This window comes from Salmo salar, chromosome ssa27 (genome assembly GCF_905237065.1).
Source record: "Salmo salar chromosome ssa27, Ssal_v3.1, whole genome shotgun sequence".
Classification (NCBI taxonomy): Eukaryota; Metazoa; Chordata; class Actinopteri; order Salmoniformes; family Salmonidae; genus Salmo; species Salmo salar.
The window spans coordinates 36,920,001-36,933,700 of NC_059468.1; the positions used below are offsets into that span (position 1 = coordinate 36,920,001).

Here is a 13,700-nt window from a genome sequence, read left to right on the forward strand (position 1 = left end):
AACTGATGTTCAGCTGTGTTGGTTGTGTTCTATCCTAACTGGTGTTCAGCTGTGTTGGTTGTGTTCTATCCTAACTGACGTTCAGCTGTGTTGGTTGTGTTCTATCCTAACTGGTGTTCAGCTGTGTTGGTTGTGTTCTATCCTAACTGGTGTTCAGCTGTGTTGGTTGTGTTCTATCCTAACTGGTGTTCAGCTGTGTTGGTTGTGTTCTATCCTAACTGGTGTTCAGCTGTGTTGGTTGTGTTCTATCCTAACTGGTGTTCAGCTGTGTTGGTTGTGTTCTATCCTAACTGGTGTTCAGCTGTGTTGGTTGTGTTCTATCCTAACTGACCTCAGCTGTGTTGGTTGTGTTCTATCCTAACTGGTATTCAGCTGTGTTGGTTGTGTTCTATCCTAACTGGTGTTCAGCTGTGTTGGTTGTGTTCTATCCTAACTGGTATTCAGCTGTGTTGGTTGTGTTCTATCCTAACTGGTGTTCAGCTGTGTTGGTTGTGTTCTATCCTAACTCACGGTTTCAGCTGTGTTGGTTGTGTTCTATCCTAACTGGTGTTCAGCTGTGTTGGTTGTGTTCTATCCTAACTGGTGTTCAGCTGTGTTGGTTGTGTTCTATCCTAACTGGTGTTCAGCTGTGTTGGTTGTGTTCTATCCTAACTGACGTTCAGCTGTGTTCTCTCATTATGTAATACGGTATAATGAACTGCCTTGTTACCTAAACCTACAGTGTGTTCTGTAACATGGACAGCTTCAGAGTAAAACACACTGTGTGTACATTAAGTACCGTAGCCCTCACCCTGACTGACTGTCAATGCAGCACAACACACATCTGTGGAGCATCGTACTGCTCCCCTCCATCATCAGGACCACAAAATGTAGATCAGACACCTCACACTTTCTCCTGTCTGCCTCCCTCTCCCTCCTTCCCTCTCTCCCTCCCCCTTCTTCCCTCACTCCCTCCTTCCCTCACTCCCTCCTTCCCTCACTCCCTCCTTCCCTCACTCCTCCCCCCCTTTCCTCTCTCCCTCCTTCCCTCACTCCTCCCCCTCCTGTCCTCCCTCCCTCCTTCCCTTACCCCTCCTTTCCTCTCTCCCTCCTCCTTTTCTCTCCTCTCTTTCTCCATCTCCTCTCTCCCTCACTCCTCCCCCTCCTTTCCTCCCCCCTCCTTCCCACTCTCCTCCTTTCCTCCCCCCTCCTTCTTTCCTCTCCCCTCCTTCTTTCATCCCCCCTCCTTCCCACTCTCCCTCCTTTCCTCCCCACTCTCTTCCTTTCCTCCCCCTCCTCCCCACTCTCCTCCTTCCCACTCTCCCTCCTTTCCTCCCCCTCCTTCCCTCATTCCTCTCCCCCTCCTTTCCTCTCCCCCTCCTTCCCTCACTCCTCCCCCCCTCCTTTCCTCTCTCCCTCCTTCGCCAACCCCTTCCTTCCCTCCTTTCCACTCTCCCTCCTTTCCACTCTCCCTCCTTCCTTACCCCACTCCTTCCCACTCTAACTCCTTTCAACGCTCCCTCCTGTCCCCCCCTCCTTCCCACGCTCCCTCCTTTCCTTCACCCCACTCTCCCTTCTTCACACCCACCCTCCCCAACTCTCCCTCCTTCGCACTCTCCCTACCCCCCTTTGTCCCCCCCCTCCCCACCTCTCCCTCCTTCCCACTCTCCCTCCATTCCTCCCCCCTCCTCCCCCTCTCCCTCCTTCGCTCACCCCCTCCTTCCCACTCTGCCTCCTTTCCTCCCCCTCCATTCCTCCCCCTCCTTCCTAATCTCCCTCTGTTCCTCTACCCCTCCTTCCTACTCTCCCTCCTTCCTACTCTCCCTCCCTTCCTCTCCAATCTCCCTACTTCCCCTTTCTCCTTCCCACTCTCCCTCCTTTCCTCCCCCCTCCTATCCTCCCCCTCCTTCCTACGCTTCCTCCTTTCCTCCCCCGTCCTTCCCACTCTCCCTCTTTTCCTCCCCCCACCTTCCCAATCTCCCTCCTTCTCCCCTCCTCCTTCCTACTCTCCCTTCTTTCCTCCCCCTCCTACCCTCTCCCCCTCCTTCCCACTCTCCCTCTTTTCCTTCCCCCTCCTTCCCAATCTCCCTCCTATCCTCCCCCTCCTTCCTACTCTTCCTCCTTTCCTCCCCCTCCTTCCTACTCTTCCTCCTTTCCTCCACCCTCCCTTCCCACTCTCCCTCCTTACCCCTCCTTCCCACTCTCCCTCCTTTCCTCCCCCTCCTTCCCAATCTCCCTCCTTTCCTCCACCCTCCCTTCCCTCTCCCCCTCCTTCCCACTCTCCCTTCTTTCCCTACCCCCCTCTGTCCCACCTCTCCCCATCCTTTCCTCCCCCCTCCTTCCCCCTCTCCCTCCTTTCCTCCGCCCTCCCCCCTCTCCCTCCTTCGCTCACCCCCTCCTTCCCAATCTCCCTCCACCCACCCTTACCACTCTCCCTCCTTCCCTCACTACTCCCCCCTCCTTTCCTCTCCTCCTCCCCCCTCCTTCCCACTCTCCCTCCTTTCCTCCCCACTCTCCCTCCGACTCTCCCTCCTCCTTCCTACTCTCCCTCCTTTCCTCCCCAATCTCCCTCCTCCCCCCTCCTCCTTCCCTCCCCCACTCTCCCTCCTTCCCCCCCACTCTCCCAGTCTCCCTCCTTCCCCCTTCCACCTTCCCCCTCCCACTCTCTCACTCTCCCCCTTCCACCTTCCCCCTCCCACTCTCCCATTCTCCCACTCTCCCACTCTCCCTTCTTCCCCCCCTCTCACTTCTCCCACTCTCCCTCCTTCCCCCTTCCACTCCCTTCCCCCTCCCACTCTCCCACTCTCCCCTCTTCCACCTTCCCCTCCCACTCTCCCATTCTCCCACTCTCCCACTCTCCCTTCTTCCCCCTCTCACTCTCCCACTCTCCCTCCTTCCCCCTCTCCCTCCTTTCCCCTCCTTCCCACTCCCCCTCCTTTCCCCTCTCCCCCTCCTTTCCCCTCTCCCTCCTTTCCCCTCTCCCTCCTTCCCCTCCTTCGCTCCCCCCTCCTTTCCCCTCTCCCTCCTTTCCCCTCTCCCTCCTTCCCCCTCCTTCGCCCTCTTGCTCCCCCTCCTTCGCTCCCCCCTCCTTTCCCCTCTCCCTCCTTTCCCCTCCTTCGCTCCCCCCCTCCTTCGCTCCCCCCCTCCTTTCCCCTCTCCCTCCTTTCCCCTCTCCCTCCTTCCCCCTCCTTCGCTCCCCCCTCCTTTCCCCTCTCCCTCCTTCCGCCTCCTTCGCTCCCCCTCCTTTCCCCTCTCCCTCCTTCCCCCTCCTTCGCTCCCCCCCTCCTTCGCTCCCCCCCTCCTTCCTCTCCCTCCTTCCCTCAGCCTCTGTTCTGGGTCACTAATCCACACATAGACAGAGGCCATTGATCATGTGTACATCCCAAATGGCACCCTATTCCCTACATAGTGGATCCTGGTCAAAAGTAGTGCACTATATAGGGAAAAGAGTGCCATTTTGGACGCATCCCATGTCTGTAAGTAATACCAAGGCAACGGATGTAGGTGGATGTAAAGAGGTAACACACGGGCTGGAGTAGGGAGGCTTTCACTGGACGTGACACACTTAAAGAGTATACTCACCACTTCTAGAGGCAGTCTTTTCAACACTTTAAACTGTTTTTTGGGGTCCAGTTTGTAGATATGTTTGTCTGTGATCAGCAAAGCTCGGTCTGTGCTTTTATTGAATCTGTTCATCTGAGAGAGAGTGAGAGAACGATATAATGTTTTTATTCTGCTCTACAATGGCATCTTTAATGTAGAAATCAGAACTATCATGGATCAAACCAGACAAAAACTGAAACCAGGACAGATATGCGAACACAAAGTTTAAACCTATTGAATTGATATTTGAGTCTCTACACAACTCCTCTTCATACTATGTCTGGATCCAAGTCTGGATCTGAAGTTAAAGGTTTTTCCAAAGAGGGAAAGAGCGAGAGACGGAGAGAAAGCAACTGAAACTCTTCTTGGCAGTACAATACAGTAGGCTGTGTTTTCATACCTTCCTACAGAATCCAGAGAATATGACCTGGTTGTTTTCATACCTTCCTACAGAATCCAGAGAATATGACCTGGTTGTTTTCATACCTTCCTACAGAATCCAGAGAATATGACCTGGTTGTTTTCATACCTTCCTACAGAATCCAGAGAATATGACCTGGTTGTTTTCATACCTTCCTACAGAATCCAGAGAATATGACCTGGTTGTACTCGTCTTTGTTCCGGAGCTCTTGGGAGAATAATATGAAGTTGGAGCTGCTCCGATGACAGTCCCTCACCTGGAATCAAAGACACACATTATGGATGAGTCTCTTTAAAGTGCACTACTTTTGACCAGAGCCTTGTTTTTATTTAACCCTTTAATTTACCAGGTAAGTTGACTAAGAACATATTCTCATTTACAGCGATGACCTGGGGAATAGTTACAGGGGAGAAGAATGAGCCAATTGGAAGCTGGGGATGATTAGGTGGCCATGATGATATGAGGGTCAGATTGTGAATTTAGCCAGGACACCAGGGGTTAACACCCCTACTCTTACAATAAGTGCCATGGGATCTTTAGTGTTCACAGAGAGTCAGGACACCCATTTAACATTTCATCCAAAGACAGCACCCTACACAGGACAATAACCCCTGGGGCATTGGGAAATAGTTAACTTATTTTACATCAGAGGAAAGAGCACCTCCTACTAGTCCTCCAACATTACTTCCAGAAGCATCTGGTTTCCCATCCAGGCACCAACCACAACCAACCCTGCTTAGCATCAGAGGCAAGCCAGCAGTTGGCTGCAGTGTGGTATGCTGCTGGCAATGGGACCTGCTCAAAAGTAGAGCACTATATAGGGAATAAGGTGCAATTTGGAATTATGCAATATATTACACTAGCCTGATTCACCATCCTAACCGCTACGCTCTCGTTTCGGATGTAAGCTTGTGATATCAGGACAGTCTAACAAGGATAACATTACATGACCCCGTCTGCCTGCTGCCAGCTGGATAGCATCTCTTCATTAACCAGAACACTGTTCATAACCTTTCCAGGCCTCTTTCACACTTATATCAGTGATTTTCTGAGACTAGCAGATCAAACACCAGAGCATGATAGAAATGATATTAGACACTGTCTTTGAGGTGAATTCAGAGATGGGTCACGGTTTTTATGGCCGTCTAGTTGTCCTGTACAAGGCTTTTACCCATGTAGATTTGCGGTAAATGTGAATCTTTATCGGAATTTTAAGAAATAGCAATATGTAAAAGGATACAATCTAAAGCTCTGTTATTACAGAAAATACCTCACCACCGGCTCATGAGAACATTCAGAGATTTAAGATAGGAATGAACTGCATAACAGTATTTCACATTCTAAAGGTTCTACAGTGCATTCGGAAAGTATTCAGACCCCTTGACTTTTTCCACATTTTGTTACTTTAAAGCCTTATTGTCACGCCTGTCTGAAGAATGGGACCAAGGCGCAGCGTGTGTTTTGTTCCACATTTTATTTAAACTGTGAAACTAGGCAAAACATACAAATAAACTCCTAAACAAAACACCAAACCATGACGAAGAGGTGCAACATACACTTACTCAAAATACAATCTCCCACAAACCAGGGTGGGAAAAACAACTACTTAAGTATGATCTCCAATTAGAGACAACGATGACCAGCTGGCTCTAATTGGAGATCATCCCCCCCAAAAAAACATAGAAATACAGAAACAAGAAAATGACAACATAGAAAATCTAAACTAGACACAACCCCGTCACGCCCTGACCTACTCTACCATAGAAAATAAAAACTTCTATGGTCAGGACGTGACACTTATTCTAAAATGGATTAAATAAAACATTTTCCCTGATCAATCTACACACAATACCCCATAATGGCAAAGTGAAACAGGTTTTTAGAAATTTTTGTAAATGTATTACAAATAAAAAACAGAAATACCTTATTTACATAAGTATTCAGACCCTTTGCTATGAAACTCAAAATTCAGCTCAGGTGCATCCTGTTTCCATTGATCATCCTTGAGATGTTTGTACAACTTGGAGTCCACCAGTAAATTCATTTGATTGGACATGATTTGGAAAGACACACACTTGTCTATATAAGGTCCCACAGTTGACAATGCATGTCAGAGCAAAAACCAAACCATGAGGTTGAAGGAACTGTCCGTAGAGCTCCGAGACAGGATTGTGTTGAGGCACAGATCTGGGGAAGGGTACCAAAACAATTCTGCAGCATTGAAGGACACAGTGGTCTCTATCATTCTTAAATGAAAGAAGTTTGGAACCACCAAGACTCTTCTTAGGGCTGGACAACCGGCCAAACTGCGCAATCGGGGGAGAACGGCCTTGGTCACTCTGACAGAGCTCCAGAGCTCCTCTGTGGAGATGGGAGAACCTTCCAGAAGGACAACCATCTCTGCAGCACTCCACCAATCAGGCTTTTACGGTAGTGGCCAGACGGAAGCCCCTCCTTAGTAAAAGGCCCGCTTTGAGTTTGCCAAAAGGCACCTAAAGACTCTCAGATCATGAGAAACAAGATTTTCTGGTCTGATGAAACCAACATTGAACTTTTGGCCTGAATGCCAAGCATTGCGTCTGAAGGAAACTTGGCACCATCCCTATGGTGAAGCATGGTGGTGGCAGCATCATGCTGTGGGGATGTTTTTCAGAGTGGTAGACTAGTCAGGATCGAGTGAAAGATGAACGGAGCAAAGTACAGGGAGATCCTTGATGAAAACCTGCTCCAGAGCACTCAGGACCTCAGACTGGGGCAAAGGTTCACCTTCCAACAGACAACGACCCTAAGCACACAGCCAAGACAACGCAGGAGTGGCTTCGGGACAAGTCTATGAATGTCCTTGAGTGATCCAGCCACAGCCCGAACTTGAACCCGATCAAACATCTCTGGAGAGACCTGAAAATAGTTGTGCAGCGACGCTTCCCATCCAACCTGACAGAGCTTGAGAGGATCTGCAGAGAATAATTGGAGAAACTCCCTAAATACAGGTGTGCCAAACTTGTACAGTGCCTTTCATAAGTATTCATCCCCCTTGGCGTTTTTCCTATTTTATTGCATTACAACCTGTAATTTAAATAGATTTTTATTTGGATTTCATGTAATGGACATACACAAAATAGTCCAAATCGGTGAAGTGAAAAAAATTACTTTCTTTCAAAAGATTCAAAAAAATACAAAACTGAAAAGTGGTGGGTGCATATGTATTCAACCCTTTGCTATGTAGCCCCTAAATAAGATCTGGTGCAACCAATTACCTTCAGAAGTCACATAATGGGTTAGTCCTCCTGTGTGTAATCTAAGTGTCACATGATCTGTCACATGGTCTCAGTATATATACACCTTTCTGAAAGGCCCCAGAGTCTGCACCAACACTAAGCAAGGGGCACCAATCAAGCAAGTGGCACCATGAAGACCAAGGAGCTCTCCAAACAGGTCAGGGACAAAGTTGTGGAGAAGTACAGATAAAAAAAATCAGAAACTTTGAACATCCCCCGGAGCACCACTAAACACGTTATAAAATGTTTTTAACAAATATGACACCATAGCAAACCTGCCAAGAGAGGGCCGCACACCAAAACTCACGGACCAGGCAAGGAGGTCATTAATCAGAGAGTCAACAAAGAGACCAAAGATAACCCTGAAGGAGCTGCAAAGCTCCACAGCGGAGATTGGAGTATCTGTCCATAGGACCACTAAGCCGTACACTCCACAGAGCTGGGATTTACAGAAGAGTGGCCAGAAAAAATAAATTGCTTAAAGTCTTCACCAAAAGGCATGTGGGAGACTCCCCAAACATATGGAAGAAGGTACTCTGGTCAGATGAGACTAAAATTGAGCTTTTTGGCCACCAAAGAAAATGCTATGTCTGGTGCAAACCCAACACCTCTCATCACCCCAAGAACACCATCCCCACAGTAAAGCATGGTGGTGGCAGCATCATGCTGTGGGGATGTTTTTCCATCGACAGGGACTGGGAAACTGATCAGAATTGAAGGAATGATGGATGGCGCTAAATACAGGGAAATCCTTAAGGGAAACCTGTTTCAGTCTTCCAGAGATTTGAGACTGGGACAGAGGTTCACCTTCCAGCAGGACAATGATCCTAAGCATACTGCTAAAGCAACACTCGAGTCGTTTATGGGGAAACATTTAAATGTCTTGGAATGGCCTAGTCAAAGCCCAGACCTCAATCCAATTGAGAATCTGTGATATGACTTAAATATTGCTGTACACCAGCAGAACCCACCCAACTTGAAGGAGCTGGAGCAGTTTAGCCTTGAAGAATGGGCAAAAATCCCAGTGGCTAGATGTGCCAAGCTTATAGAGACATACCCCAAGAGACTTGCAGCTGTAAGGTGGCTATACAGAGTATTGACTTTGGGGGGGGTGAATAGTTATGCACGCTCAAGTTTTCAGTTTGTCTTCTTGTTTGTTTCACAAAAAAATATATTTTGCATCTTCAAAGTGGTAGGCATGTTGTGCAAATCAAATCATATAAACCCCCCAAAAAATCTATTTTAATTCCAGTTTGTAAGGCAACAAAATAGGAAAAATGCCAAGGGGGTGAATACTTTCGCAAGCCACTGTAGCGTCATACCCAAAAAGACTCGAGGCTGTAATCGCTGCCAAAGGTGCTTCAACAAAGTACTGGAGTAAAGGGTCTGAATACTTATGTGAATGTCATATTTCAGTTTTTTATTTGTAATAAATTTGCAAAAAATTCTAAAAACCTGTTTTTGCTTTTTCAGTATGGGGTATTGTGTGTACATTGATGAGGATGTTTTTTTGAATAAGGCTGTAACGTAACAAAATGTGGAAGAAGTCAAGGGGTCTGAATACTTTCCGAATGCGCTGTATATAGTGAATGTACAAGAATGTCTGGAATGTGTAATGAATGTGTTGAATCATCTGTAAACCAATGGATTGACCATGATAGACTCAGCTTGACCTGATGCAACGGTCAATGAGATAGAGGAGCAGATAATTGAAAGCAGGAGATTGGGAAGTTTGAGACTGTTATCAAACACAGTTAAGCCTTTGTTGACTCAGCTTATGACATGGGAGGAGGGTGGGGGGCAGAAGGGGGTTGAATAAGGTTCTAGGATATGTCTCAAATGGTACCCTATTCCCTATATAGTGCACTACTTTTGACTAGGGCCAAATGGACTCGTCAAAAGTAGTGCACTATTTAGGGAATAGGGAGCCATTTGGTATGCAGCCCTAGTCACAAGCCACTAGAAGACCAACTGACTGCCTCATTGACTGATTAACATGACCAGCCCTAGTCACAGTACCCAGAGGGGCCTGTCATGGCTCTAACAACCAAACGTAATTTCATTAACCCTTTAACGAGTCATAAGTGAGACCCATTAGAATGGGACTGATTGTGACCGCCTTTGACTCAGCCAACCACAAGCTACTGGCCTTGTGGTTCATCACAAGCGTTCCTTCCTGCCTGCGATGGATGCTTCCGGAATGATGTCATTGTATCTCCCCATATGATGTATACTGGTCTGGGTCAGGGTGAGTGTGTGTATGGTGTTGTGTTGGTGTTTCTACATGCAGCGCACTCTATATTTTCTGGTGAAAGTTGCCCTCTTCAGTTTCTGTGACATACAGTAGATACTCATTCCATTCATCAGGATTTTAGACCAACCAAGACAATGACTAAAATAACATAAACAAGGCACGAGGGTAGAAAGTAATCTTATGTGAGAAGTCTGATTAGTATTTTGGCCCTCATGTAGGAGTGAAAGTACTGAACACACATGGCCGTGCTGTGTGAGTGACTCACATTAGCCAGGTAGTCTCTCTCCCAGGATCGACCACAGCCCCAGTCCTTCCTCTCCCCATTCAGGGCCCCCAGAGCAGCCACCTTGGCCCTTACCGCCCCCATGTCAGACTGTGGGATGTTCTTCACCATCTGCCACGCACGCCACCTTGGTACAAACAATGTAAAACACAGAATATATCAAAGATGTTGCAGAGAAAACTTATTTAGGTTATTCCTTTTCATGGTTTGAGTACCTTTTGAATTCTATAAAGATGGTCTATGTATATAAAACCTGACAGAGATTTATAGATGGTGTATATAGATGGTCCATATATTGGGCTCCCGAGTGGCGCGGCGGTCGAAGGCACTGCATCTCAGTGCTAGAGGCATCACTACAGACCTTGGTTCGATTCAGAGCTGTATCACAAACGGCAATGATTGGGAGCCCCATAGGGCGGCGCACAACTGGCCCAGCATCGTCCGTGTTTGGGTTATGCCGGGGTAGACCGTCAATGTAAATAAGAATTTGTTCATAACGGACTTGCCTAGTTAAATAAAATAACAAAAAAAATATATATATATATAAAGATGGTCTATATACAGTGTATTCAGACCCCTTGACTTTTCCCACATTTTGTTATGTTACAGCCTTATTCTAAAATGGATTAAATAAATAGAAAATCCTCATCAATCTACACACAGTACCCCATAATGACAAAGCAAAAACAGGTTTTTAAAAATGTTTGTAAATGTATTAAAAATGAAAAATCACATTTTCCCTATAGATCCTCTTAATCTCTGTCAGGTTGCATGGGGAGCGTTGCTGCACAGCTATTTTCTCATCTCTCCAGAGATGTTTGATCATGTTCAAGTCTGAGCTCTGGCTGAGCAATTCATCTTTGGCTCAATCCTGATTAGTCTCTCAGTCCCTGCCGCTGAAAAACATCCCCACAGCATGATGCTGCCCCTGCCATGCTTCACCGTAGGGATGGTTCCAGGTTTCCTCCAGACGTGACACTTGGCATTCAGGCCAAAGAGTTCCATCTTGGTTTCATCAGACCAGAGAATCTTGTTTCTCATGGTCTTAGTCCCTTAGGTGCCTTTTGGCAAACTCCAAGCGGGGTGGCTTCTGTCTGGCCACTCTAAATCAAATCAAATTAATTTTAAAGGCCTGATTTACATAAGTATTCAGACCCTATGATATGAGTTTAGAAATTGAGCTCATGTGCATCCTGTTTCCATTAATCATCCTTGAGATCCTTGATTGGAGTCCACCTGTGGTAAATTCAATTGATTGGACATGATTTGGAAAGGCACACACCTGTCTATATAAGGTCCCACTGTTGACAAAAACCAAGCCATGAGGTTAAAGGAATTGTACGTAGAGCTCCGAGACAGGATTGTGTCGAGGCACAGACCTGGGGAAAGGTACCAAAAAATGCCTGCAGCATTGAAGGTCTGCAAGAACACAGTGGCTTCCATCATTCCTAAATGGAAGAAGTTTGGAACCACCAAGACTCTTCCTAGAGCTGGCCGCCCGGCCAAACTGAGCAATCGGAGAAGGTCCTTCGTCAGGGAGGTGACCAAGAACCCGATGGTCACTCTGAAAGAGCTCCAGAGTTCCTCTGTGAAGATGGGAGAACCTTCCAGAAGAACAACCAACTCTGCAGCACTTCTCCAAATAAGGTATTTCTGTTTTTGAAAATGTCTAAAAACCTTTTTTCGCTTTGTAATTATTGGGTATTGTGTGTTAGATTGCTGAGGATTTTATTTATTTAATACATTTTAGAATAAATAAATGTAACAGAATGTAGAAAAGGTCAAGGTGTCTGAATACTTTCCGAAGGCCCTGTAGATGGTCTATCTATATAAAGATGGTCTGACGTATTGTATTTGTCTATAGTGACGAGAAGAAGTATGGCAGAACGTACACACACACACACACACACACACAATGACAGCCACTCTTACTGTAGTTAGGATAGGATGAACTTTAATGTCCCAAAGGGAAAATTGCTTTAGACACACAGTACTGATGTATACAAAATGGACACTACATTACACACTCAACTTCTGCACATTCTATTTATCTGTGTGGGGGTTACCATGGGGACTGACTGACCTGCGGTGCAGCTTCTGCGTGATGCTGTGGAATTGTGTGAGTGCTGCCGGTGGCGTGGGCCACTCCACGCTTTTCCCATAGTCAGCCATGTTGCATACGTTGGCGAAGCGCCGCTCCACCTCCCAGAAGTGGACCTTGACCTTGTAACGCTTGTAGCAGCCCATGATGGCAAAGATGGCACGCATCCGCTGGCAACGCATCCTCGCCAGCGCCCCGCGCCACACCTGGTGGAGGGAGGGAGGGAGGGAGGGAGGGAGGGAGGGAGGGAGGGAGGGAGGGAGGGAGAAAAGGGGGCGAGAGAGAGGTTATAAAAACTGAAACATGTTCAAATGTACAAGAGGTACCCCTCACGAGTTATCTTACTGAAGTGGTGAGTTGAGAAAAAGGTGCTAAAAACACTACAGTACATGAGTCACTAGGAAGAAAGAAGGGTGTCAGGCAGACTAGCAGTCAACACTTCAGGGGTTTCCCCAAATGGCACCCTATTCCATGTATAGTGCACTATGGGTTCTGGTCAAAAGTAGTGGACTATATAGGTAATAGGGTGCCATTTGGGAAAAATCTAAGTCTTTCCAGAGACCGTCAGGGCTTCTTTTCCACTTAGAGAAGCTCCTCAGCTGGAGATTGACCCGGATGAATCTCTTCCCAAATGGTAACCTATTCCCAATATACAGTAGTGTACTACTTTTGACCAAGACCTATAGGGCTCTGGTAAAAAAGTAGTGCACCATATAGGGAATAGGGTGTTATTTGGGACTCAATCCCTGGAGTGGGTCACAGAGAGAAAAGCAGGGTATTTATTTCACAATTGCAGAGCAAGAAGAGGGAAAAAAATGATTAATTAAATGTTATGTAACGTTGGATCTGATTGCGTTCATTATCCCAGTTATTGTTATCAGAGCTATCTCCACTTGACTAGGCAGATTAATTAATCACATTGGGTAGAATATGGCTGTGTCCGAAATGGCACCATATTCCCTACATAGTGCACTACTTGCTCAAAAGTAGCGCACTAGATAGGGAATTGTGTGCCATTTGGGATTGAACCCATGACTGGGACCCAAATCATTGTCGAGCTGGAGACAAATGAAAATCGTATATTTTAAAGGCAGAGGTCACAGCTGCTGCTGTGTGGTTCAGATTGTGACGGCAAGCTGTCGATTGGGGTTTTAATTAGGACTAGCTGCCAATAGGAAAAAGGACATTCTCATCTATCTAAGTAGCTTAAAATTCAGGATAAAAGCCATGGTATTAACTGTAGAGTCACTGAGAACAAGGGTTTGTTCAGTAGGAACAAACAGGAGAAAACATTTGAAACAGAAAATGAGCTTTCTCACTGGACAGGTCCAGAAGAGGTATTACATCCTCTGCTTCAAAAACATTTTCACCCGCTTTGTCTCTATTGAACACGACCCAGGTTTTAATCTAGAGTTTTACCATCACCGTAGCCTCTGGACATTAGAAGGGGTTACCTTCTGTAGGAACAGCACCAGGACGGGGATGAGAACAGCTCTCTCCTGCTCCAGGGTGAAGAGAGACTTTGGCGTTCGCACAAACAGCTTGGTGTGTCCATATGCGACGTCGTCCTGGAAACCATGCTGCGTGACAATAGCCTCCACTGCCTCCCTATCTGTTCCCATCAGGTGGTTGGGCCAGGTGTACACACAGGTCATCTTATACCTACAGGACACACAGGAGGGGAGAAGAAGACTTCAGGATACAGGAAGTTGTGTTTTTGACATAATATAGAATTACTTATTGTCATGACAACGAGTGACAAGGAGTTGGTATGATAGCAC

The 13,700-nt window shown here is 46.8% G+C and overlaps 1 protein-coding gene across 1 annotated transcript in view; it reads right to left on the reverse strand.

Moving 5' to 3' along the window:
* LOC106589038 (unconventional myosin-Ig) overlaps positions 1–13,700 on the reverse strand; it is an 84,284-nt gene that overhangs the window by 37,324 nt on the left and 33,260 nt on the right. Inside the window, exons 16-20 of the mRNA XM_014178690.2 lie at positions 13,374–13,581; positions 11,902–12,125; positions 9,801–9,945; positions 4,155–4,259; positions 3,562–3,675 (exon numbers count right to left, since the gene is read on the reverse strand). Coding sequence (XP_014034165.2) covers positions 3,562–3,675; positions 4,155–4,259; positions 9,801–9,945; positions 11,902–12,125; positions 13,374–13,581 — 796 coding nt within the window. The remainder of the gene's footprint in view (positions 1–3,561; positions 3,676–4,154; positions 4,260–9,800; positions 9,946–11,901; positions 12,126–13,373; positions 13,582–13,700) is intronic.